The 26,916-nt window shown below is 36.4% G+C and overlaps 1 protein-coding gene across 2 annotated transcripts; it reads left to right on the top strand.

Annotated features, from left to right (window-relative positions):
* On the top strand, window positions 1-26,916 carry Ankrd46 (ankyrin repeat domain 46). 2 transcript variants are annotated; one of them, XM_046464712.2, is made up of 5 exons: window positions 86-102; window positions 16,082-16,183; window positions 18,274-18,608; window positions 19,743-19,901; window positions 24,968-26,916. In XM_046464712.2, the coding sequence occupies exons 3-5, from the start codon at window positions 18,298-18,300 to the stop codon at window positions 25,182-25,184; spliced, it is 687 nt and encodes a 228-aa protein (XP_046320668.1). In that variant the 5' UTR covers window positions 86-102; window positions 16,082-16,183; window positions 18,274-18,297; the 3' UTR covers window positions 25,185-26,916. The 2 variants fall into 2 exon arrangements, with proteins under 2 accessions (XP_046320667.1, XP_046320668.1); XM_046464711.2 differs by lacking the exon at window positions 16,082-16,183 and having other exon boundaries at window positions 1-102.

The raw sequence follows: 26,916 nt of genomic DNA, 5'->3' as shown, positions 1-26,916 counted from the left end.
GGCCGCTCTGGCTCGGCGAGCACTCTGTCTCAGTGGCCGAACTCCTCCTCTGCTGCCAGCTGGGAGGTGCTGCTGCCGCTGTCGCCGCTGCTTGTCTCACAGGTAACTGGGCCAGGGGCCCGAGGCTGTACCTGGGCGGGAATCCCTGATATCCCCATGCCAGCCCTGAATCAGGCCCGCAGAGCCGGGCCTGAGACCTGGTCGTGGGCCCTGAAAAGCGAAGGCACCGGGCTCCCCGAACCTTGCCCGGTGGCCGCGGGGAGCCAGGCCGAGGGGGCCGTAGCGGGTCCGAGGGGGCTTCCCCGCGGGCTGTGCTGTCTGTTAAGGCCGGGGAAAGGTCCACGAGGGTTCATGCTTGCTTTTGAGGACCATGGTTGTGCTTGTCCGGGGAGGGTGTCCTGTGCACCCGCGACCGCGATGGGGAGACCTGGGGCGGTGGGGACGCGCTCTTCAGCGGGAAGCCTGCCCGGGTCCTAGGACACCTGGTGCTTTCATCATCACGGAAAGTAATGAGGAGTCCGTAAATGGAAGCTGTGGAGATGTGAGTGCACTGTCCAGAATGGCATGTGGCCCTGGAGTGCCCGTGATAAGACAGGATTTGCACACTTTCCACTTAGGCCTCAGGTGATCACAGACCTCCACTCCTAATTAACATGCAGTGCTAAGAAGCAGATCATTTTCTCTCCATATTGTCCAGCTGCCTTGAGAAAAAGGCATTTATTCTTTAGAACGTTCCACTGTGTTCAGAATTGGCTGCCAAACATAAGGTAAACGTGTGCCATTGAATTGTAACACTTTTTATTCTTCAGGGAACAGTGGTTTCCTAGGAGCTTCTTGGTTTAAAGAGCTGTTTTATCAGTGGCGTGGGGCTGATTTTCTTTATATTACAATAGTAGCTATCTTCAGTGCTTATTTTGTGTCATTGTTGTGCCAAGTGTTTTAAATACTACTAATTTTATTGAATTTTTGCACAATGTTATAAGGTACCATTTCCAACTTGCAGATAAGGAAGCTGAAGCACAGTCAAAATTAACTTATGGGAGGTCAGACAACTGGCAAAGGATGAGCAGAATTTGAGCTTCATCTCCCTTATTCTATTGTCTGTTTCTGTTATCTGTCCAAACATGGTAATTCCCTGTAATTTTTGCTTACTAATTTGATTTGTAGCCCAAACTGATTTCTCTCAGACTTAATATTCGTGGCTATAAGCAAGAGTCCTGTACCAACTACTTTTTAGTTTAAAAGGAGTTTAGTGAGAAAAATGTTTGCTCACTAAGGATTATAGTGATAATGAAGTTAATATTGGACTGTGGTCCTCACTACTTCAGTACAATCTGATTTGAAATAGAGACAGACCTGTTTGGTTGTTAACATGCTTCATTACTTGTGTTTCCATATCAGTTTTGATGATTTCACTTAGCTTTTGCAATATTATGTTAGCAGTATCAGAAATAAATTAAAGATTTTTTGATATAACAGTAAGTTAATATTTAACAGGCTCTTTGAAGCATATTGGAGAGAGGCTGTGAAATTTAAAAAAATAGAATTTCACTATGTTACTTAGAGCAAATTGAATTAGTTAATATGGAAGATAAAGGATTTTCACAGTTCCTATCATTGTTAGACCTGAAATTATATTTCCCATTGTGGAAAGAGGTTGGATATTATAGCATCCCAAGTCTGTTAGCCTTCTCAGGATTTGAGTTTGTGTATTCAATATTCATTCAACATTCAACAGCAAATGTATACAGATTATCTTTCATGGCTAGATGCCATTCTAAAGTTTAAGAGTGACAAAACAAATTTCTTTTGCACATAGAGCTAATATTCTACCAGAATAAGGCAGGGATGGTAAACAAATTAAGAATTAAAATATATCCAGTTAGGTGGTTACAGTTGCTAAGAAGAAAAAGTAGTTAAGGGGGATAGGAAGTGCCATGGAAGGAGCAGATGTGTTTTAAAATAAGGCTTAGTGCTCTAGAAAATGCTCCTGACCAGAAGTGAAGTGTGGGATAACCATGATCCATCAGAGGAAGAGCATATCAAGTGAGTACAAAAGCCCAGAATCTGCCAGTTTTATTGGAGGACCAGCAAGGAGCCCATTGGGTTTGAACAGATGGATAATGGGGATGGGCATGGGGGGTAGAGAGGAGGGTGAGGTCAGAAACCTAATGGATCTTGGTAAATACTTTGACTTTTGCTTCTAATGAGGAGGGAGGTGGTAAGAGGGATCTGAACAGAGGAATGGGGGGGGGGGGTCTGACAATGTTTTTAAAGTATTACTGTGGCAGCTATGTTCAGAATCAACTGTGAGAGCTAGCATGGAAACAGAGACCAGTCAGGAGGAGGTGCTGTAATACAAGTAATGGTAGTGCCCTAGACCAGGTGGTAGTAATAGAGGTACCATAATTACTTCTTATTTGTGAGGAATATGTTTCAATACCTCTAGAGGATGCTTGAAACCTTGGATGGGACCAAATACCACATAAAGTTTGCTGTGTTTTCCTATACATACATACCTGTGATAAAAATTTACTTTATAAATTAGGCATTAGTAAGAGATTAAAAACAATAATAAAATAAGAATTATAACATTACACTATAATAAAAGTTTTGTGAATGTGGTCTCTCTCAAAATTTCTGATATACTATACTCACCCTTCTTGTGACACAATGCCTGTGTGATGAGATGAAGCAAGGTGAATGACATAGGCATAGTGATGAAGATTACTATATAGGGGTTACTTGAATATAAGCATATACAACACTGATACTACAATAGTTGATCTGATAACTGAGAAAGCTACTAAGTGACTAAAGGGCTGGTACCATATACAGAGATGATACACTGAACAAAAAGATGCTTTATGTTCCATTGGGAACAGAGTTGGAGAGCTTGAGATTTCATTACTACATAGAATGGTGCACAATTTAAAATTTAGGAATTATTTATGGAATTTTTCATCTGATTTTTCAGACCACAGTTGACCCTGGGTAACTGAAGCCATGGAAAGCAACCATGGATAAAGGGGGACTATATAGTAAGAAGCAGTCATATTCCAGGAGTAGCTGACAGGCTTGCTCATGGATTGACTGGAATGAGAGAATGAAAGACTGAAGCATGACATGGCCTTTGTCCTGAGCTATTGAAAGGATGCAGTGGCTATATACTGAGATAGAAAGACCAAAGGTGGAGAGGTATCTGCAGGTGGATGAAGCAGGAATCAGTTTAATTTAGTTAGGTTTAAGATGCCTATTCAAATGGGTGAAAAGAGACTAGAATTCAAAGGCAAGGTTTAAATGGGAGTAGAAATTTGCACATCAGTAGAAAGACTGCATTTGAGACTGTGAAATTGAGATATAATCTAAGGAAATGAGGATTGAGCTGGGGAACTTTCTGTGTTCACAAATGGGCAGGATTAAGAAGTTCAGAGGAGCCAGATGTGATGTAATACCAGCGGCTCAGGCAGTCGAGGCAGAAGTATTCAGAGTTCAGAGCCAGCCTCAGTAATTTAGCAAGGCCCTGAGCATCTCAGTGAGACCCTGTCTCCAAATAAAATATAAAAAGGGCTGGGGATGTGGCTGAGTATGGTTAAGTGACCCTGGGTTTAAATCCTCAGTACCAAAAACAAAGAAAAAGAAGTCAAGTTCAGAGGAGACCAGGAAGAAGCTTTTGAAGGTAGGTGGAAAAGAAGGTGAGTGTGGAGCTGAAGGCCAAAGTAAGAGAGTTTATCAAGGAGGAAGTGATCAACAGTATTGCCTTCTGCTGATTTGTCAAGTCTGATGAAGTGAAGACTAGAAGATAACTATTGCCATTGGCAATATGAAGGTCATTGGCGACCTTGCAGAGTACTTTCAAGAGTAAGAGGGAGAAAACCTGATTGGTGTTGTTTCAAGAGCAAATAGGAGAAAAGGAATTGGGGATTGCAAGTTTGGACAAGTCTTTGGGAGAAGTTAGCTGTGAATCTTATATAAATTATTTGAAAGCATTATATTCACTCATTATTATTCATTTTTACTTCTAACTTCAGCTACTTAGTAGCTAGATTTGGAGTATTTTATCAATGATTGATGGAAATAAAATAGCTATTCTACTGCTAATAATCGTAATAATGTATAGTTTTCAAAACCAAGACAAAATGAACCTTCAATTCCTTGCTAAGGCAAGAGGACTCAGTGCCTCACAACATGGTCTCCTTTGAAGTACTACTTGAGTGTGATACAACATGGTATCTTGCCTTGTTCAGAGCTAGTGATACACAAGAGCTACAGTGTCTTTTGTGACCTAGTCCTGGAAGCCCCTTTCACCATATTCTGTTTGTTAGATGTGAGTTAATAAATCTGGCCCATATAGACAGGGAGCAGAATAAAGTTCTACCTACTGAACAGAGGTAGATCAAAGAATTGTGGACATATTTTAAAAATTGTATTTTAAAAGCCAGTTATAAAAATAAAAGCAGTAGTTTATTTAAAAATAATTTTTGCAAATACTAATACATATCAAATGTTTTATTACAAAATAATTCTAAGTTCAGAGTTTCCAAGTAAAGTGTGAAATTGACAGTATTGAAATTGATTCACATAACCCTGATGAAATTAAGAGATGACAAATTGAGAATTTTTCTTTGACACAAAAGCTAAAACTCATCAGTAAGATTTCAGTTTCTGTAAAATAAAGAATCAATGTTGCTAGGTGTGGTGGCTCATGCCTGTAATCCCAGTGTCTTGGGAGGAGACTGAGGGAGGAGGATCACAGGTTCAAAGCCAGCCTCAGCAATTTAGGAAGGCTTTAAGAAATCTAGTGAGACCCTGTCTCAAAATAAAAATGGCTGGGGATGTGGCTCATTGGTTAAGCACCCTTCAGTTCAAACTCTGCTAAAAAAAAAAAAAAAAAAAAGAAAAGAAAAGAAAAAGAAAAAGGAATTAAGTCAAAGAGATCTCAAAGAAGAGAGAGAATATTTTAAGTTTTGAAGGAATCAGACAATGTGAAATGACAGTACCATTATGTTGCTTCCAGTTAATACAGTGAGATCTTTCAGCAGCTAGAAAAAATTGTATAAAAATATGCTCCCAAAAGGTTTTTTTAAATACCCAATTTGCTAAGAGAGAAAAATGGAAAAATATAAAATTCTCAATTAAAACCACAAAAGGCAGAAAAAAAGAGTGAAAGATAAAAATAGGAACAAAGAATAAAGGCAATGAGTAGAAAATAGTAATGAGTATATATGTTGTCTAATATATTAACCAAGCTATATCAATAGTCATTTTATATATCAGTGGCATAAATGTACCAATTAAAAATTGGATCAAAAAAGCAAGATACCTGTCTGCTGTATACATGAGTCAAAATCACGTTGTACATTGTCCCTCATAAATATACATAAACATTATGTGTCAATCAAAAAACAAACAAAATCCAGCTATATGTTGTCTATAATAAAGAAGTTTTAAATCTGATGACATGTAGATTAAAAGTAAGTGGATAGAGAAAGGGATCATACTAAAACTAATTTTTTAAAAAGCAAGAGTGGCTATGATAATTTCAGTCAGAGCAAGGAAAGCTATCAGAGATTAAGAAAGTCATTGAATAATGATAAAGGGGAACAATTCTTCAAGAAAATGTAACATCCTTAAGGTGTATGTGCCCAGAAATAGCATCGAAGTACATGAGGCAAAAACTGGTATGACTGGAAGGCTAAATTGATGAATCTGTTATTCTAGTCAGAGACCTTAACACACTTCTATCAGAAATGGACAGGTCCAGCAGACAGAAAGCCATTAAGGACATATTTGAACTCAGCAACACCATTAATCAACTGGGTATAATTGACATCTTAGACTGCTGCATCCAAAATAGCAGAATGCACATTCTTCTCAATGATGTGAAACATTCACCAAGATAGGCCACATTCACTTTAACAAATGTGAAAAACCAGAAGTAATATAGTATCTACATTCAGAGCACAAAGCAATTAAATTAAATACCAATAACAAAGATAGCTGGAAAATACTCAAAATACTTGGAGATTAATAACACATGGCTTGAAGAAATTTCTAGAGAAATGAATATTACTAATTAAATGAAAATGAAAACATCAAAATCTGTGGGATACAGCAAAAGCAGTGCTTAGAGGGAAATTTATAGCATTGAAAACATGTATGAGAAAAGAAGATGTAAAATCATCTAAATTCCTACCTTAGGAAGCTAGAAGAAGAGCAATAAAATCCAAATTAAGAGGAAAATAAATAAGAATTAGAACAAAATCAGTGAAATTAAAAATAGGAAGTTACTTATCAGTCAAACCAAATGCTGTTTGTGTTTTTTTTAAAAAAAGATCAATAAACCAAGAAAGAACACAATTTACTGATATTAGGAATGAAAGGGCATCACTACAGATCCCATAGACATTAAAAGGATAATAAAAGAAGTGAACTCTATACCCCAAAAGTTGATAGCTTAGATAAAATGAACCAGTTGCTTAAAAGATATAACAATCAAAATTCAAACAAGGAGAAATAGACTATTTGAATAAACCTGTATCTTTCAAAGAAATTGAATAAGAACTAAACTTCTTCTAAAACAGTGCCAGGATGATGAATTCTACCAGATATTTAAAGAAAAAGTTGTACCAGCTCTCTCTCACAAATTATGGAGGCTAAGGGAATACTTAATTCATTTTGTTAGTGTAGTATTATCCTAAACCAAAACCAAAGACATTGCAAGAAAAAAAAATTACAGACGGGAAGCACTCACAAAAATCTTTAACAAAATATTAGCAAGTTAAATTCAACAATATAAAAGTTATATACCACCACCAAATGGGGTTTATCCCAGGTCTCCTAGGGTAGTTTCAACATTTGAAGGTCAATGTAATTCATTACATCAATAAAGAAGAAGAAATCACATGATCAAGTAGATGCCAAAAAAAGCATTTAACAAAATCCAATATTTGTTTATGATAAAAACCGAATCTGTCAGTAAACTTGGAATAAAGGGAAACTTCATCAATTTGATAAAGCATATAGACAAAACAGCTAACACCACACTTAACAGTGAGAAACTTGAAGCATTTCCATTAAGATCAAGAACAAGGCAAAGATGTTCTCTCTTACCACTGCCTTTCAACACCGTATTGGAAATCATAGATGAAGCAGTACGAAAAGATAAGGACATAAAAGCTATACAGATTGGAAAGGAAATAAAACCATCTTTGTTTGCAGAGGAGTTAAAAACATAGGTCCACACAAAAACCTGCCCACGGTGTTTACAGTAGCTTTTTTTTTTTTTCAAAATTGCCAACAGTTGGAAGCAACCAAGATGCCATTCAGTAGTTGAATGAGTAAACTGTGGCACATTCAGACAGTGTAATATTCAGCACTATGGAGGAATGAACTGTCAAGCTATGAAAGAAATAGAATAAACTTAAATGCATGCGTATTCTTTTTTCTCTTTTTTGGTAGGTGGCAGGGGGTGGTGTCTTGCTGTGTTCCTCAGGCAGGCTTCAGATTGAATCAACCTGCTTCAGCCTCCAGAGTAGCTAGGGTTATAGTCATGTACTGGCTCTTAAATGCATGTTCCTAAGTGAAAGAAACCAATCTGAAAGGCTTCATACTGAACAGTTTCAGTGATCTGTCTTAGAAGCTGGCTGAATAGAGTTAGGGTCGGTTGCACAGGCAGATTTCTTCCTGCTTGGGGCGGCCAGAAGGGGGCTAAAGGAGAGATTGAGAAACAAATGAAAAATTCATAGTGTAAGGGAGTAGAAAAGATGGAAGATCCTGATGGAGTTGTGGGTCAAGGTCTGGGTGGTGGAACTAACTTCCAAATGTGCAAAATCCAAGTAAGGGCAACTGAGGTGAAGTAGAGATAAAGGTATTTGAGGTTAAGAAGTTTGAGGAACTCTTGGGTTTATTTTTTTATGTGGATAAATTACATACCTAAAATCATTAAATAAGCTAATTAAAAACTAAAATTTGGGCTAAAGAATACAGAAGTTGTATGGAAGGACATGGTATTAGATGATAGATAATATTTTAGATACATTTGTGTTAGTATTGCTACAGGAAATATGCTAAAACATGAGTGGTAAATTTTTAACTTGAGGGCTGGGGTTGTAGCTCAGTGGTAGAGCACTTGACTAGCACATGTGAGGTTTGATCCACAGCACTGCATAAAAATAAAGGTATTGTGTATTTTAACTTGAACTTAAATTTGTATTTAATTTGTTCTTATTTCTGTGTCTGCTTTTTTTGTTTATTTCCTTGACACAAACCCAGCGGTGCTTAACCACTAAGCCACATCCCTGGCCCATTTTTATTTTGAGACAGGGTCTTGCTAAGTTGCTGAGATTGGTCTCAAACTTGCAATCCTCCTGCTTCAGCCTTCTGAGTCATTGGGATTTCAGGCATGCTCCATCATACCTAGCTGTGTCTGTTCGTATACTTTCCGCAATGTAAGAAACTAAACATTTCATACTATAGATCATTTCCCCAAATCCAAAACTTGTGAATTTTGGAAGTAGAATTTGTTCTATTTTTTAAAAAATAAGAAACTTATTTTTCTATTTATTGTTTGAAGACTATGAAGTCATGATCTTTTAATAGCATTTTAAAGAACAACTTGCCTATCATAATTCTTTTCTTAATGCATTTCTCTTTAGTACCAGAACAAAAACTCAGAGTAGCAATCATTTAAAGTTTCTTAAAAATAATTCTCAAGTTTTATGGTTTATCATGCTCCTTACCTCAGGCCATATAGAACTTTTATTTTTAATGTATTATTTCCAGTCTCCTTGGTATTTGTCAAAGAGCAAATGACAAAATATTAAGTAGTTTTGAGAAATGTAGGAGAGCTAGAAGGAAAATGAGGCTTGTATTTGCTAAAACTAGCAAGCTATTTTAATTGACAGTGTACAAAATCCCCCCAACAACTATTTATTTAATAGACATGCCTGGAATACAGCAAGTCTAGAAGAGCCATGTAGCTATTAAAACTTGAGATCCTTAGTCACTAACTACTCCTTCCTTCTCCACATTGGCACAATGGCCTGATGGGTCTCTGAGCTGTCTAAAAATAGTTCCATGAGAAACTAGTATAGGGTTTTATTATTGTTTGTTCCCATTTCTGAAAGATTTCTCAGAACTCTCTGAGTACTAGATGTAAACAAAGCCAACTCATAGATCTGCCATTTTAGTGGAGACACCAAGTCTCAATCAGGAAGAAAACTGTTGTCATTCATTGCTCTTCCACTCAAAATCGTTATTCTGCTGAAGCTATTGGGACTGCTGAGTGAGTCAGTTCTGCATTAGAATATTGGTGTTTCCCACTTCTTGCTTAGATTCCTAAGTGACAGCTTAAGGAAAACTTTAGCTAAAAAATACAACTTCTGCCTATTATCCTCATAATCTGGGCTAGGAAACCTAGGTGAGGGTAATCTATTTTTCTTTCTTGAACCTAGGGCCATCTATAAGCATAGACTTTCTATTTTTTTTACTGGGCATCAAAAGATGCCTGCCCAGTAGGTTACTACTCCTAGCCAAAAGCAAAAAAAGAACCAAAGGCTCCCTTTAAGGTGTCAGGCACTCCTCAGCTCTCTTACTTATCAGCCATTTATTTCTTCCTGCAAGGGTCTCATCTTTAAAGCTTATTATATCCAGTGGGCAGAAAGAGGAAATTTCTCCCTATGTAGCGAATTTTTCTGTCAAATTTTGATCATTTTATGTATTTTTTTAATGTTACAAAGGCTACAAATCAGGAGATAGATAGGGTAAGGTTGTGCTAATGAAACAGCTCATTAGCACAAACTCAAGTGTAGTTGAAAGGGCTTCTTACAAACAGCAGGAGACACTTTTCTGAAGAAATTCTAATGCTTTTAGCTCTGTGACTATAATCAGGAACAAAGACCAAGTATGTTTTCTTATACCACAAATGTCCATTAACTCTAGCATCATTTGTTGAAAAGCCTAGCTTATCTCCATCACATAGCTTTTGCTCCTCTACATACGACTTTGGTCATTTGGCTAAATTGGTTTCTTAGTCTACTCTCTAGTTGTTGTTTTTATTGTATGTCCTACTTATTTACAAGGGCCACTAGAAGTTGGGGTATAATGTAGGTTCAATAAGGGCATATAAGGAGTTCCTGAATTTTAAGGTTCTACCTGTGCCATAAATGTAGTAGACTAGAGTGATGTGTGTAGCTTTACATATGAGTCCACACCTCAGAAATCCTCTGTGGGGTGGTCTAATCCAGGGAGGAAGGCCCTTGTCTATCCTCTTGTCACTAGAATGCATACTTTGCATGAAGGATGCTAGCACCCACCTAGCACAAATTTAGAGTGTAGAAGGGTCAAATTACAATAGAATTGTGAAAAATAAACTATCATATTGAAGGCAATATACTTTATATTCCTACAGTGAATCATGTATAGGATTAGAACCTTGGGGGTGATGGGTAATGAGTACTGTAGCCTGTGAAGTTGCAGCTCTCTGATTCTGAGTATCCTTATTAGTAAAATAAAGAGATTAGGTTGGATGACCCTGGATGACCCTTCCAGCTCTACAATATCTCAAGGAAATAGTTAAGTTTCTTCCAAGAACACAATCTTGTGCCTTCCAACTGGTTTAAATTTTGTGAGATATTTAGAAAATAAGGAAAATTTTGTAAAAATTGTAGTTCCTATATTTTGAAACACTGAATAAATGAATTAAAATGTCATTAATTAGTACTTTATATACATTAGTCTGCTAAGGTGACTTTAATGAGGTTTGGATTTTAGAATAGCTGGAATCACTTATCCTATAAATTTTCTTAGTAAATGTTTTCTAAAAGAAAAATTTAACTTTATCCGAATTCTGAATTTTCACAAGTTTATAATCAGTGATGCTTATGATAAGTAACTGAAATGAAATGAAGAAAACTTTCAAAGTGCTCCTTTTTTTTTTTTTTTTTTTGAGTGTAAAAGAGGATTTATTCAAGTGAGAAGAAAAAGAGACAAAAGTTATGTAGGATACAAGGGACTAGATAGGGGTTAGGGGTTGCCCAAAAGTGCTCCTATTGTTTTTCAACTTACCAGATGCTAAAGCTGAACTCAAAAAGTAGGTAGGCCACAAGGTGGCACCATTAAGCCATTTGAATAACGTACTGCTGTTTCTAGAAAAAAAAAATGTCATTTTAAAAAAATTAATTAACTTTATTACAGAAGTAATACATGTATAAAAAAAAACTTCCAATTGATCTTCCAATGCTTATTTAATTTTTCATTATATAGTTACAGATTATAAACTAGAAACTTCACCAGGACACCTATAATCCCAGCAATTTGGGAGTCTGAGGCAGGAGGACAGGAAGTTTGAGGCCAGCCTCAAAAGCTTAGCAAGATCCTGTCTCAAAAAAATAAATAAATAAATAAGGAGTTGGGGATGTAGCTCGTACTAGAGCACCCTGGGTTCATTCCCCAGTACTCAAAATAAATAAACTGAAACTTCCTAGGGAGGAGATCCCTTGCTAAGAATTTTAAATGTGGCAAAATTATATAATAAAGATTCTGCAAAATACTGAAAAGTATTAGAATAAAACAAAATATCAGCCAGGCATGGTGACACATGTCTGTAATTCCAGCCAACTCAGGAGGCTGAGGCAGGAGGATAACGAGTTCAGACCTAACCTCAGCAACTCAGTGAGACTCTATCTCTAATAACACATAAAAAAGGGTTGGGGAAGTGATTTAGTGGTTAAAACACCCTTGGGTTCAATCCCTGGTTTAGAAAAAAAAAAAAAAAAAAGCAGTATTAATTTTGCGAGCAATTTATTTATTTTAAGCTAATATGATTTCTAAAAGTTGAATTATAACTAAACTTTAATAATTCAAACAAAATAGTAACAAATATTTATACAGAAATATATCAGAAATCCTTGGTTGGTGTTTTTTTTATTTTTCTGGGAGAAAGAAGAATTTAGGTAAGGCTTTTCTTTTTATGTCAACCATTAAATACTTGAGAAAAATGAGTTATTTCCTGCATATGGAAGAGATTTCCAAATATGTTATTGTTTTTTTACACACTTTAAAAAGCTTACTTTATATGAGATGATTACAAAAGGTTACTTCAGAATATGTGTGCTAGGCTGTTTCCTATAAAGGAAGAACATCTCTGGATAGTATTTTACTATGGTTTAGAAAGAAGTTCACTTTGAATGAAATGGTTATAGGGAGTTAATTTGGAATGTATATGCTAGACTAATATTTACCTTTATTTAATCTTTGGTAGAAAAGTTTGCTAAGCTAATTCATTATGTAAAGAAGAATCTTACAAAACAAACTTAATAACTTGGTGTTTTCACTCATGCAATGAGGATAATTTTAGTACTTAACCTTATAAGGTTTCTGAAAGGGTTAAATTAATTATCATAGGAAAAACACTTAGTATCTGCAGTATAATAGTTTAATAGGTGTCAAAAATGTTATAAACAACTAATAACAGACAAAAAAAATTCTTTTTCTTTTTATTAAGCTTAATTTCCTAACAACATCTATTAAGTAATACCTGATTAACCTAGTTTTAATTAGTATATGAACTTTTAAGTTTATGTTTACATAATGAACTGCCTATTACATAATGAACCCCCTATTATAAAAAGTATTCACACATTTCAAATTAATTTTCTCCTTTACTGTGTTAATGAAATTTTAATTATGGAGTAATTGATATCTTGTTGAAAAAAAATCACAATAGTGGGAATTTTAGACACAGCCAAAGTAGACTAAAATGTTACATATACCACAAAGTGTGAACTCTTGACAAATTTAGGTATAAAGTAAAAAGTATATCTGTTAGTGGTGGATTCAGCTCTATCTCAAAATTGCTCTTGTTAAATGTTTATTATTTTTTTACTTTGAAAATATAATTTAGAAGATTCTACTTAAAAAATGTCTTTCCTCTAATGTTTTTAGAGTACTGGGATATCCTAAAAGGATATAGTCTCAATTCCTCTTTTTAATTTACTTGTTACTACACTTTCAGAAAGAGGATGTCCCTTTTCTTTTTCAAGAACCCAAAGTAAATATTTTCATGGTTTATCTTTATTTAGGACAGAAAACTCAAGGAATTGGAATCCTGGCCATACAATTAATAGGACTTTATTTTCCAGTCTTTTTAAATCCATCTTTAGTTTAAGATGAACTATAACTTTTTGTTTCTTACCTAACATCTGTGAGAATGTGCAGAGCTTAGTGTTTGTTTGTTTGTTTTGCTTTTTAGAAGGTGTTGTTTGCTGTTGTTTATTTTGTAGTGCTGAGGATTGAACCCAGGGCCTCAGGCACACAAGCATTCTATCTGTATCACTGAGCTATATCCATACCCTGGAGCTTAGGTTTCAAGAACAGTCATTCTAAAGTACTAGTGGTTAGGATTTAATGACTTCATCTGAAATGATTCTTGTTTCAAGGTTCTTTGTGGTTATTCTATACTTTGACACAACAGAATCCTTTTAAAAGGATGAAAATAACCCATTCAGGTATAGAAAATACAGATTTTGATGCTCCATTTAATATATATGATTCATTTTCTCAGTTTTAGTCCTTTTCTTTGACATTAGAAAACGTAGGCAATAAGATCTAATAAGGTCTCTCCAGCTGTGCCATTTTTTCCTTGCATTTTAATGAAGTGTCTGATGCTTTGATCTCTGATTAAAATTGCTATATAGGAGCTGGGAGCAGTAGCACACACCTGTAATCCCAATGACTTGGAAGGCTGAAGCAGGAGGAAGACAAGTTCAAAACTAGCCTCAGCAAATTAGCACAACCCTAAACAGCTTAGTTAGACCCTTTAAGAAGAAGAAGAAGAAGAAGAAGAAGAAAATGCTATATGATGATAATGCAGTTTGTTCATTGGGACCAAGGAATGTAGAACTTAATCTTATCTTTCTCAGTGACTTTTCAAAATGAAAAATAAATCAATACATTATGTATAGTAGATATAGAAGACCACTTTAAAGTACAGTATATATTTAAATAGAATATCTTCTCTCCATTAGATCCTAACCATCAAGAATTTGATCTTAGGACTGGGGTTGTAGCTCAGTGGTTAAGCACTTGCCTAGCATGAGTGAGGCCCTGGGTTCAATTTTTAATACCACATAAAAACAAATAAAATAAAGGCTAAATTATTTTTTAAAAATAGAATATAATCTTAAAGTTTTAATAATTGGCCTAAGATTGTGGGTCTAAAGTTTGAGTAATAAAAGAAAAAGAATATTAAATAGAACTTTCTATCAAGTCATTGACTCATAGGCTCCCACCTAAACCTCTCATTGGTTTATTTAGATTCAGACAAGAGCTGTTTGGCATTAGGAGCACTTGTTTAGATCTAGGTGGCCACCTCATCCGAAAGGATGATTGATTTAATGAAGGCCGTCGGGCAGTTGCACAGAGCATGAGTTTAAAGTGTCAACGTTGCACCAGTTGTCCCACACCTGACCCCCAGTTATGTTTTAACAATCCCAGGGTGTCTACCTCTGAACCAGTCCGCAAACACCTTCCCTTATAGGCCTTGTCCCTTAGGCTGCTGGAGCCTGGTGAACAACCAGCATACTTCTGGGGCATAGCCACTTCTACTATGGACTCTTCATGCACCAGGCCTGGTGATTTTCCCCTGCCAGGAACCAGTTCACTCTTGTGGGGAGGTGGGGTGGAGGAGTTATCTAGATATCTCCTCAATCCTAGAAGCTGCCCTGATACTAAAGGATTGAGGTTCTAGGCAAGCTTTCTTCAGTATAGCAGAGTATTGTGCTCAGCCTGGTAAGGAGAATAACTTGCATATTGAGTGCTAGAGTCATACAGCTGGTAAGTAGCTAAGCTAGGGTTCGAACCCAGGAATTTCAGCTCCACTCGTATTCTAGGTGAAGTGATCAAGCCCCTGACAGTCTCCAACCAGCAGGAAAACTTCCTCTCTGTTGTACACTCCTAAGGGTAATCTCTTTCAGGAGAGTCAGACCATGTCTTATGTCTCTCCCCACTTCCCCACTGTGAAAGCAAGTGCCACCACACCCACATAAAAGTATTTTTTTCTTAACTGTATCCTCTTGGCTGTTTTCACTGTTCCTCCACACTCTCAAAAATAGTATTTTATTTCTAAAAAATGCTTTTGTAAGCCAAGTATTGTAGTACATGCCTGTAATCACAGCAACTTGGGAGGCTGAGGCAGGAGGAGTTCCAACCTAGCCTCAGCAACTTATTGAGGTCCTAAGCAGTTCAGTGAGACTCTGTCTCTGATAAAAATAAAAAAGGGCTGGTGATGTGGCTCCGTGGTAAGCACCCCTGGGTTCAATCTCTCGTACAAAAAAAAAAAAAGCTTTTTTAAGGATTGGAAATGTGGCTCAATTAGGTAGAGCACTTGCCTACCAGGTGTAAGGCTATGTATGGGTTCAATTCCCAGCACCTCAAAAAGAGTTTAAAGAAGTAAAACAGTGCTTTTGTGGTGTGATTTGGGAGCCAGCCTCCATTTATAATGTAAAAAGGTATGCATTCTGAATTCCAAAAAATGATTGCTAGTACATTTGTGAGCCAGGTGCAGTGGTGCAGGCCTGTAATCCAAGTGGCTTGGGAGGCTGAGCCAGGAGGATCATGAATTCAAAGCTAGCTTCAGCAGCCGGCAAGGTGCTAAGCAACTCAGTGAGACCCTGTCTCTAAATAAAATACAAAAAAAAAAAATAGGGCTGGGGATGTGGATCAGTGGTTGAGTGCCCCTGGGTTCAATCCCTGGTATAAACAAACAAACAAACAAAATGACTGCGAGTATATTTTTGGAACATAGTTTGTTCTCTGTTGATGGCACATATTTTGATTTTTCTTCTTTCATGCTTTCTTGTTTGTGGGCAACATTGCAGCTCCACATTAAGCCCTTCCTTTCTTGCTTTTCACTGCTTTATTCCTGGTCAGTTACTTCACTAGCCTGAAGAGCTGCTGCCACACGCAGGTTTTCTGGAGAATGCCCACAGGCCCCACTGGTCTGTCGGTATGGAATAGACAGCACATTCTTTCTCATGCCACACCTTAGCTATAACTTAAAATTTTTTTTTATTGTATGTAGATCCTTGCTGGCACATTACTGAATATTTTTGTTGAACCTGCTTAAGAATTCAGAGAAACTGTTGAGTGGCCACTGGAGGAAAGATCTTATCATATACCTGGCGTAAATACTTTCTGCTGGGGACTCCCTCACAATATGTGAAACCCTTAGTGACCTGTGGCCTCGTGTTAGAGGAGATTCAGTTCTGTGATCAAGATGAACAACACTGTTCATCTGTATTGGGCTTAGTAAACATGGGGGTAAGGTTTGCAAGTTTCTCAGGGACAAAGAAGGTGACAAAATTCACTACACTTATTCTTAGCTAAAATTGAATAGACAAGAAAGGCTTATCTTCTTACTGAGCCCACACTAAAAAGGAATCCCATTCTGACAGTCATGAGAATTCTTACTGTATTTGAGTCAAAACACCAAGGAGATCTTTTTTCAGTATCTATTCTTACAGAATTTAGACAGAATATATTACTTATCAAAAAGCACTTGATATATGGTGTTTTATTTTTTCAAAAGTTTGTGAAAACCTATTTTTATTATCCAAACCAGTAAATACTATAGGGGAAAATGGGGATATTACCCTCCAAAACAGGTTCCTATTTTATTGAGTAAATTCTTTTCATGGAGTTAATTTTTTTAAAAAAATCATTATTTAGTATTATAATCTGAAGTTTATTTCATCTTGACCTCTATAATTCTTGATCATAAACACATTCTCCCCTTATTTGGAATCATCCTGACCAGGTGCACTCTCATCACATCCACTCAGTCATATCGACTGAGTCATCTGTTCTCCAGGATGTCCCCTCCTCCCTGCTGCTATCTTAGGTCAGACTCTCATCATTTCTTGCCCAGATTGCTACATTAACCTATTCATTGATCTCCCTACCTTTAGTCTTTTCCTCTCTAATCAGCTCCCCCATGCTGCTGTCCAAGTCATTTTCTGAATGGCAGAAGGTGATACTATTTCCTTGACTTAAAATTCTACAGTGACTCTCACTGAAATTTAAGAATAATAAGCCTTACCATGAAATGTTTGGGAAATTTAGGTAGAGTTCATTAAAAAGCCTTGAGTTGATGCCTGGATCAGAGCAGGGCCTCAGTCTATGTTACTGCCTCTCCTTCCCCCAGAGAACCCACGGCAGCAGCAGAGTTCAGTGTAAAGTTAGCCCAGACCTGGACGGATGGTGGTTCTGCTGCAGAAACACTAAAACGAGGGTGGGCCAACAGTCCCACCAGAATCCACAGCCAGTCCTACTTTGTTGAATGCCCTGGAGCTTAGACACAAGATGAGATTGGTCTAGCATCCAGTTAGTTCCCTTAGTGTTCCAGAAAGAAAGACTTCTCCTGAGAAATGCAAGCTGAGCCCATTTGTGCCCAAGCTTTTGTAACCTTAGAGTAAGAAAGAAATCTCTGTAAATGCATTCTTCTCAGCTTTTATATTATCTTGTTTTGGTTTGTTTTTAGTTTCCTAGTAAAATTTTCTTTGACAAGCTTGAACTTTTTCTTAAGTGAACCAAGGGGAAGAGAGAGAGAGAGAGAGAGAGAGATGTTACAGTGGGCACAGTTGGGATTGCTGCTGTTGTCTCACCTCTACATTCCCAGGAAGGACTACTTTTTCTCATTTCTCTTGTCTTCAGACAGTGGGAGTTTAGCAAAATCATGTATTGAGATGATCACACAACACAGCACAATGGGGTTGATAATGTCAAAATGTATGTGAATCTGTGTTGATTTCATGATATTTCCAATTTTTAAATTCAGTTTATTATTTTCTTTAACTTTTCTCTTCTATGAAAACTTGAAATTTGTGCTGTAAGTACAACATTCTAACAAGTCCTTATTGAGTGCCAATTAAGTTAATTTTTTTTTATTCAGGTAATTTTGTTTACCATATAAAATATCACAAATACAAGGAAAAGCAAATATATGAAAGAGAATTATTTACATGGTAAAAAGCAAAACAGAGCTTCATAGTAATTTATTTGTAATTTTGATCTAACAAATGTGAAGAAAATGGTATATTTTAATGAAAAATAAAATATAATTGATAACTTTCTTATTGTTTTTTCTGTTCAGTAAAGAAATTTTATTATAGGCAAGCGGCCAAGAGGGTAAGAAATAGTACTTTCATGGTTGACTTCATTGTCTTGATTCAGTTTGGCTTCATCAAATCTCATTCACCTCATATTTTATTACAGGCATATTCTGTTCACATTAGAACAATGTCCTACGTTTTTGTAAATGATTCTTCTCAAACTAATGTGCCCTTGTTACAAGCCTGTATTGATGGAGACTTTAACTATTCTAAACGGCTTCTGGAAAGTGGCTTTGACCCAAATATCCGTGACAGCAGGGGCAGGACAGGCCTTCACCTTGCAGCAGCCCGAGGGAATGTAGACATCTGCCAGCTGTTGCATAAATTTGGTGCTGACCTTCTAGCCACAGATTACCAAGGAAACACAGCTCTTCACCTCTGTGGCCATGTGGATACCATCCAATTCTTAGTTTCCAATGGACTCAAAATTGATATATGGTAAGTTTTTTGTAGATTTTGAAGTCTAGTAATTTTTTATCATTAGTCTTTAAACCAGTGGTCTAATCTCAAGAGTCTTGATTTTGTTTCTTCATTGATCAGTTGTAATGACAGGTTCAGGAAAGCATTGAAGACAGTGAGATCTTGTTAGGCAAGTGAGAGAACAAGAGACTAACTTCTAGATTTATGCTGAAGCACTATAATTTTTTCTATGAAAATTGTGGCTAGTTTCTACTAATTAATTGCATAATTAAGATGGGGAAAGAAGGAAAGAAGGTAACCTATTGTGAGCTAGACTGTGTTGCTTACGTTGCAGTTCATTTCATCTTCAGAACCAATAGCTTTTAAAGTAATTTGTTCTCTTCATTTTATACATGAAGGAGTTGAGAGGAGATCACACAGCTATGAGGAACAGAGCTGGAATGTGAACTTAGTTCCTGACTCCAAAGTTCATTTGCCTTCTGTCACATAATGTACCAACTTCATAATCTCTCTGGGGCTCAGGGTCTTTGGACTGAGGAAGTTTGGTGAAGTAATGGGTTTTTATTTGATTTAGTAATAGCCTGTTTCTTGAATGAGAAAGATGTCAGGCCACCTTTAAAACTGAGTTTGAGGTTTAAGTGACAGTTACTTGTCCTGGTTTATTGATGCTGCAATGCTCCTGAACCTGAACAAGACAGTAAATGATTCTGTTACTACAGGACAGAATGTGGTGGGAATTAACTGTAGGATTCAGTGTGTTAGGGTTCTGTCTTGGTACAACTATTAAATAGCTGAGTGAACAAAAGTAGCTTTTTAAAAAATTCTTTTAAGATTTTAAAAATATATTTTCTCCCCATAAAATGTGTCTAATAACAGTGAGTCTAGAACTAGACTGTCCCATAAATCTCCGAGATGTTCTCTTTTTATTTACTGTCATTTACCCATTCTTTTGCTTGTGGATTCTCCTTTTCCTTTTCCCTGGAAGGAAGAAAGTAGGTTGATTCAAGCATCAGCTTCTGGCTTGAACATTGGCTGTGCTACAAAGTTAATTTTGAGTTAATTGATCCCATTTCTTCACTGAGATCTAAACAAGTAAGAACTAACAGGATAATATAACTGCTTATATATCTTTATTTTTATGAATTTTCTTAGCAATCATCAAGGTGCTACTCCTTTAGTTCTGGCAAAGCGCAGGGGAGTGAATAAAGATGTCATCAGATTGCTGGAATCTTTGGAAGAACAGGAGGTAAAAGGATTTAACAGAGGAACCCACTCAAAACTGGAGACCATGCAGACAGCTGAGAGTGAAAGGTACTTGATATATAATTTTTTAAGGGGCAAGTCACTAAGTACCTGGATCTTTTGTAGGACCTCGGTGAATTTGGTTTCTTTGCTCTCAAGTGCAGGGTTTGACTTATCTTTGAACTCTATATAGGTCTTTAAGAATTCAGATTACAATTGAGAAGCTTTTAACAGAAAGTACTTATGTGCTCCATGCACATAATGTTCAGCCAGCCACCTGCTATATTGGCAGTACAAGGGAGAAGAGGTAGTTAAAATCTGAATCTGACAGAAGGAAACAGGAATTTGAGAATTTTAAGTACAGGTCACAAAAAGAATCAAATTTCAAAAAAGGAAGAGAAAGATAAGACTGAGAACTTGGACAATATTAGAAAGATCAAAAAGATAGTTTCAAGGGTAGGGAAGTAGAATTGAGAAATAAGAAGAGGGAAAATAAGATAAGACTTAACACATGCACAATTCAGTCATTGAAAGTGGCTTTCACAGGAGTTAGAACTAATAAAAGTTGGGTTTCTCTAAGTAATTGAAGCTAAGATGTGGTGACTGATGAGGTCCTAAGTATCTCATCACTTTTCATCTGGAGGCAGCAGAGAACATGGTTCAGGAAGTTTTGAAAAGGTGGCAAATTATCTTTTGTGCGGCCTCACTGGCTCAACAAGGGAAGTCAGTAGGCCTGGCCTAGTTTTTAGTAGCATGCAGTTTGGTGGATCACCCTTGAGTTTTGGCCTCTACATTATACAGTGGGGTGAGAAGGGTGATGAGCTTACTACTGTTTGTTCCCAAATTTTTCTGTAGAATACAAATACAGCTGTTCACTTAATATCTGGTTGACCAGGACTTCACTTTAGTGTGACACCAGTCACTTAGACCATTGGGATCAGGTATCTGTAGGTTCTAAATGAAATGTTTTTCATCATCAACCTTCCTTCATCTGATTTCTTTGCACCCATGATTGCCTTCCTCCTCCTTTCTGTGCTGGCTGGTATACTACGGGGGACCATTAAATGCCACTTTCAAGCTTAGGTCTACTTTGTTTAGATACTTTTACTCATTTTTTATTATCCTAAAGCAATTTAAGATAATAAAGTTCTCATGCTCTTCATGTTACCATCAAAAACTGACAAATTTTAGATAAACAAAGTTAAAGATGCATTTGCAAGCCCTTTTCTCTCACCTGTACGCTCTGGGTCAACAGTGTCGTAAGCACTTTAGCAATGTTAACTATTCTTTGTTAAAGGTCATGTTCCTTTAAGATAAGTTGAAATTTATCTTCACCTTTCTAAAATAAATTACATTATTTTAAACTTCTTTACTATGAAAAATGTCCAAGAATGTGTTTTTACTTGGTGTATTTTTGAGACCTTTATTTTGTTAATAGCCAGTTTCCAGGATCCTTTTTTATCAGAAATACACTTTTAGCTTTTTTTTTTTTTTCCTTTTTAATTACTTGACTAAGAAGTGATTAGTTGCTAAGTGGCTCAATACCCCTGCTTTTTTTCACAAACCTGTCATTTAAATTCAGCATGAGAATTTGTATTATTTACACCTTTGCATAAAGCCAATTCTTCAAAAATTAAATCATTAATACTTTTATTATCTAGCTTTCTTGCCTTATTTAGACCCCGAAGTGTCATGGTACAAATGCAGTGATTGAGGCTTAAATTAAATTTAAAGGAGTGTCATTAGGAAAATGTACATCAAAACCACAGTGAAATATCACTTCACATCTACTAGGATGACTATAATCAAAAACACAGACAGGGGGCCGGGGCTGTAGCTCAGTGGTAGCATGCTTACCTGGCACGTGTGAGGCATTGGATTTGAACCTCAGCACCCCATAAAAATAAATAAATAAAATAAAGGTATTGTGTCCATCTACAACTAAAAAAAAAAAAAAAAACAGACAGTAATAGGTGTTATGGAGAATAGGGAGAAATTGGACCTTCACTTTGCTGGACAGAACATAAACTAGTGCAACCACTTTAGAAAACAACCCAACAATTCCACTTCTAAGTGCATACCAGAGACAACTGAAATCATATGTTCATACAAAAACTTGTGTATAGATGTTCATAGCAGCATTATTCATAATATCCCAGACATGGAAAGCATCCACAAGTCTATCAACTGAGGAAAGAATAAACAAACTGTCACCTGTTCACTGAATGGAATATTATCCACCAAAAAAAGATGAAATCTGATACATGCTCCAACATGAGGCAGTATTGAAAACATACTGCATAGAAGCCAGGCACACAAGGCCACATATCATATGATTCTGCTTATACGATATTTCCAGAACAGGCAAATCCACAAAGACAGGAAGTAGGTTAGTGGTTACAAGGAGCTTCGGGGAGGAGCAATGTGGAGTAACTGATTGGTACAGAGTTTCTTAGAGAGGTGAAGAAAACGTATTGGGATTAGGTGGTGGAGATAGTTTACAACTTTGTGAATGTACTAAAAGCCCCTGAACTGTATAGTTTTAAAAGATGAGTTTTATAGCATGTGAAATCATGTCTCAAGAAAGGTAGGAGAAAGAAGTTTAAAGGGATTAGCTAGCATACAGCATTATGGCTCAGCTGGGTGCTAACATATTCTAGGGCAGAAGATGAAGGAAGGTTTTAAATGCTTTAATACAGTGTTTTCCTTGGGGTTCCCAGATACATAACCTAACTTCTGTATAAGGGCCTATAGATGAAGTTGTTGAATAACATTTTTCTACTCCTACATAGTATCCTAAGGTTAATTTAGTTTCTTTTTTATTATAGAGTTAAGTATAGATAACACATATTTAAAAATAAAGATTAAACACACACACACACACACACACACACACACACACGCACACAATTACACTAGAGTCAGGTAGCCTCCAAACAGTGGAAAGCATTTCATCGGATAATCTCTCTATCAAAAATTCTGATTGGAGGCTGGGGTTGTGACTCAGTAGTGGAGTGCTTGCCTAGCATATGTGAGGCACTGGGTTTGATTCTCAGCACCACATATAAATTAAAAAAAAATAATAAAGGACCATTGACAACTAAAAAATATTTTTAAAAAAAATATGATTGGGCTGGTCATGGAGGTGCATACCTATAATACCAGTCACTTGGGAGGCTGAGGCAAGAGGATCACAAGTTCAAAGCTAGCCTCAGGAACTTAGTGAGGCCCTAAGCAACTTAGCAAAACCCTGCCTCAATATAAAAAAATATATTGAGGATGTGGCTGAGTGGTTAAGTGTCCCTGGGTTCAATACCTAGTACCAAAAGGAAAATCTGATTTTGGCTGAGCTTCTTGATCTCCTAGAGAGTGCTCACTGAATTCTCATTTGATATCTTACATCTTTGAGTATGAAAGCATGTCAGCTTAGACAGTCAAAAAACTTCATATAGGTCAAACTAAACCTGTCCTGAACTTTATCTGCTTATGGTTAACACTTGTTCAGGTCTTCTCAATGTTCTAATCTTTGAAACTTGCTTGTTCTAATGTTCCCATATTATTGTAGATCCATGTCTGGTTTCCATGTCTGGGATATTATGAATAATGCTGCTATGAACATCTATACACAGTATAAACATCTATATACAATTCTCATATTATTGTAGAACCCTACTGAAAATGTCTTCTCTTATTTAGAGATGAAGCTGCTTCCACCCCACCCTCCCAGTACTGGGGTTTGTACTCATGGGTGCTATCCCATTGAGCCACTTCCCCATCCCTTTTATTTATTTTTAAAATTTATTTATTTTTGGTACTGAACCCAGAGGCACTTTACCACTGAGATATATCCCAAGCCCTTTTTCATTTTTTATTTTGAGACAGGATCTCAACAAGTTGCCAGCCGAGGTTGGCCTTGAATTTGCAATCCTCCTTTTTCAGCCTCCTTGGTTGCTAAAATTACAGGAGTGTATCACTGTGCCTGGCTGAGAGCAAGCATTTTTAATACGAAAAGAGTTTGGATGTTGAACAGACTGGCCCATGAGGAAGGCATCTGGCTGTGACTAGAGAAGCCCTAATACCAATAAAGGTTAAAGGACCTTTCATTAACAGTGCCAAGAAGTAAAATAATGTTTTAGCATTAAAAAAACTGCCAGTTTTGTATATTTTCATAGTTCATGGTAAATAAGACTCTAAAGACATTGTTTTGTTGTTTTCATTATTCTGTGCCTAGATAGTTGGAGGAATGTGAAAAGAAGGGGTATAGGAAGGATAGTAATGAGCTTTTCTAACTAATAGAGAGTTCATGCCTAAGATTCTCATCTTTATGGCTTTAATCTAAATGATACCATGTTATAGGGCCTGCATGTTGTGACAGAACTATGGGTGCTGATCTCATAAAGCTTTCAGTTCATAATAGTGCTTTCTTCAAATACCAAAGTAGACATTCTGTTTTCTCTCTGGTGGTCATATTTCTCAATGACAGTGTTTTAAATATCAGAATCGGTGTTTTGATAGTATTTGCACTACCTTATTCAATATTATTTTATAAGACAAGGCCAAAACCACTAGGAAGAAACTATTAAGAATTCCTAATGACTGGACCAGTCCACATGTACATCAGACTGAGAAATAAGCTTCCATTGTTACAAAATTACATTTGAAGAAGTAATTCCTTCATTGATCAGATTATTGAACTAAAATTAATTAAAATTCTCATTCAACATTTACATTCACACACTTATATGTAAATGCTTATTTTCATTCTCATAAAATTTCAAATTAGGAGTTTTCATTTTGAATCTTCTAAATATTAAGTGTGTTTATATCTTGATGAAAACAACTCATTTGACCTATGTCAAGACTTCCTCTTGGGACATATGATTAGGATTTTTAATTTGATTCTGCTAGATACTAACCAAGAAATAATCGCTGCAGTTTCTCAATTTATAGTTCGGGGTAGACTGTCCAGATACTGTGGATATGGGAATGATCAGGGAGGTAGGTGAGAGCATATACATAAGTCAGTTTTTTCCTTGTAACTTTGGTATTATAAGTTTGGCCTTTTGTAAATAACATGATTTACTGTTTTATGTTTTTGAAATGGGTGAAATGTGTCTTTCTTTGTCTTTCCACAGTGCCATGGAAAGCCATTCTCTCCTCAATCCCAACCTACAGCAAGGTGAAGGAGTCCTTTCCAGCTTTCGAACCACATGGCAGGAGTTCGTAGAGGATCTGGGCTTCTGGAGGGTCCTGCTCCTGATCTTTGTCATTGCTTTACTGTCTCTTGGCATTGCCTACTATGTGAGCGGAGTGCTGCCCTTTGTGGAAAACCAGCCTGAACTGGTGCATTAAAGGAGCTAAAGGAGATGAGGCAAATGCTTATTTCTTGGCTCCCAACATTGATTCTCAGTTTCTGAAAATTTTTCTTAGTGCAAGGCAGCGAGAGCTGAACATTTCTTTTTATGCACTTTTACTTATTGTAATTGTTTTAGAAGAATAATGTGTTCATTTGAACTTCATACTATAGTCAAGTATAGGGCATCCTAATGCTACCTCTCACTCAACCTGACTTCTTAAGAAAATCTACTCATAAAACCTGTTTGATAAAAACATGGAAATGACTAGAGAATAGAAGCTGAGGGAAGAGGGTAGGAAGTCCTTTGGATAGAAATCCTGATCTTGGACCAATTGAAGTATCCAAAAAGAAAAAAGTGTTCTTTTTATGAATGGTTTAGGTGGTGGTTTTAGTTTTGTTTATTTTTGCGAGAGTCCCTTTTTCTTTTTATTTACTTTCTCTGGGGAGAGGGCAAAACCTTTCAACTTAGAGTACATTTGAAAAATCTTGTATAGCAAATTAATAGTGTTAGAATCTGTTTGGTTTATTTCAATATTTTGAAGTCTAGTCACAAACCAAACAAAACTTTTGAAAGGAACTATATTTCCTTCAAAACTGATTGATTTAATCTTTGCTTTAGGGTGATTCTGGTTTGTTATAAACTACTTTGCTTGTTAGTATCTGAAAAAATCAACTTAAGGAGTTCACTTTGCTCACTTTCTAATTTCCTCTGGTGTATATATTAGAGGTATCCTGTTCATCAAAAATGCAGTCAGCAAACTCTTTTTCTACTGAATAGTTAGCAGGGGAAAATAATTCTCATATTTAATTGTCACTAGAATTCTGTAGTGCTATTTCCGTGAAAACGTCAGTTCTATAAGCTAGCTGTGTTGTCACAGTTGTATCATAATTATTTAATGTGGAGTCCTATTTAGAGGCCTGTCAGACTTTTTGTCGCAGTCCCATCTACGTCAGTAATTCTCCTACGGCAGGAACGGGTGGAATACTCCTCAGTTAACAGCCCTGAGCCATACTATGCTGAGTGTCATCAACTCTTTCTGACTGCTAACATCATGTACATTGATATCTGGCCCCCAAACTATATTGCAGCTTTCAGCAGTGTGTTTGAAGGCCTCTTTTGTTAATGTTTCTGTATGTATAAATCACTTCTTAGGTTATTACAAAAGAATCTGAATGCTTAATAATTGTCCATTGAGTGAAGTCTGAAAATTGTAGTGAAAGAATTAATGGCTTTATTTTCTAGAACAACAGCATCTAAGCTACTGCTAGTTGAATTGTTGCTAGAACCAGAAATTACAGTTAGTGTAGAATTGGTACTTCTGTGATTCTTTTCGCTTCTTGGTATTTCCTCCTTTGTATTTATATATCTGTTATTGAGGTTTTTTTCTTTCATATGGCTTTATCCTCCCTTAAAGAGCTATTTTAAAATTCCTGCTTTACTGTTTGTTTTAAGATCAGCTTGCAGAGTCTTGCTTTTAGGTTAGATACAAACAAAGTTAAACATACTTGGTATAGCAAAAAAAGAAAAAAAAAAGAACCAAAGTATATTCAGAATGAAAGCTTTGGAATTAGTTTTACATTTGTTTGTAAACCTAAATAAAACTGGTCAATATATGTAAATATATTACACTTTTTAAAGATTAATGTTTCCTTTTCAGTGCCGATTTCTTTGTATTGTCTGCATTCAGCATTAAGTAAAACCACCAATAAAATATTTATAAATCCTTA

Source organism: Marmota monax, unplaced genomic scaffold, assembly GCF_021218885.2.
Source record: "Marmota monax isolate L192 unplaced genomic scaffold, Marmota_monax_Labrador192_F-V1.1 WCK01_AAM20220418_F8-fsc00003, whole genome shotgun sequence".
In the NCBI taxonomy this organism is placed as follows: Eukaryota; Metazoa; Chordata; class Mammalia; order Rodentia; family Sciuridae; genus Marmota; species Marmota monax.
The sequence above is the reverse complement of the archived record's forward strand: the minus strand, read 5'-3'. Positions and strand labels throughout refer to the sequence as shown.

Coding starts and splice junctions, on each gene's coding strand:
- Ankrd46 (XM_046464711.2), top strand. CDS start 18,298: ATGTCCTACGTTTTTGTAAATGATTCTTCTCAAACTAATGTGCCCTTG. Junction 18,609..19,742: donor GGACTCAAAATTGATATATG/GTAAGTTTTTTG, acceptor GAATTTTCTTAG/CAATCATCAAGGTGCTACTC. Junction 19,902..24,967: donor CAGACAGCTGAGAGTGAAAG/GTACTTGATATA, acceptor GTCTTTCCACAG/TGCCATGGAAAGCCATTCTC.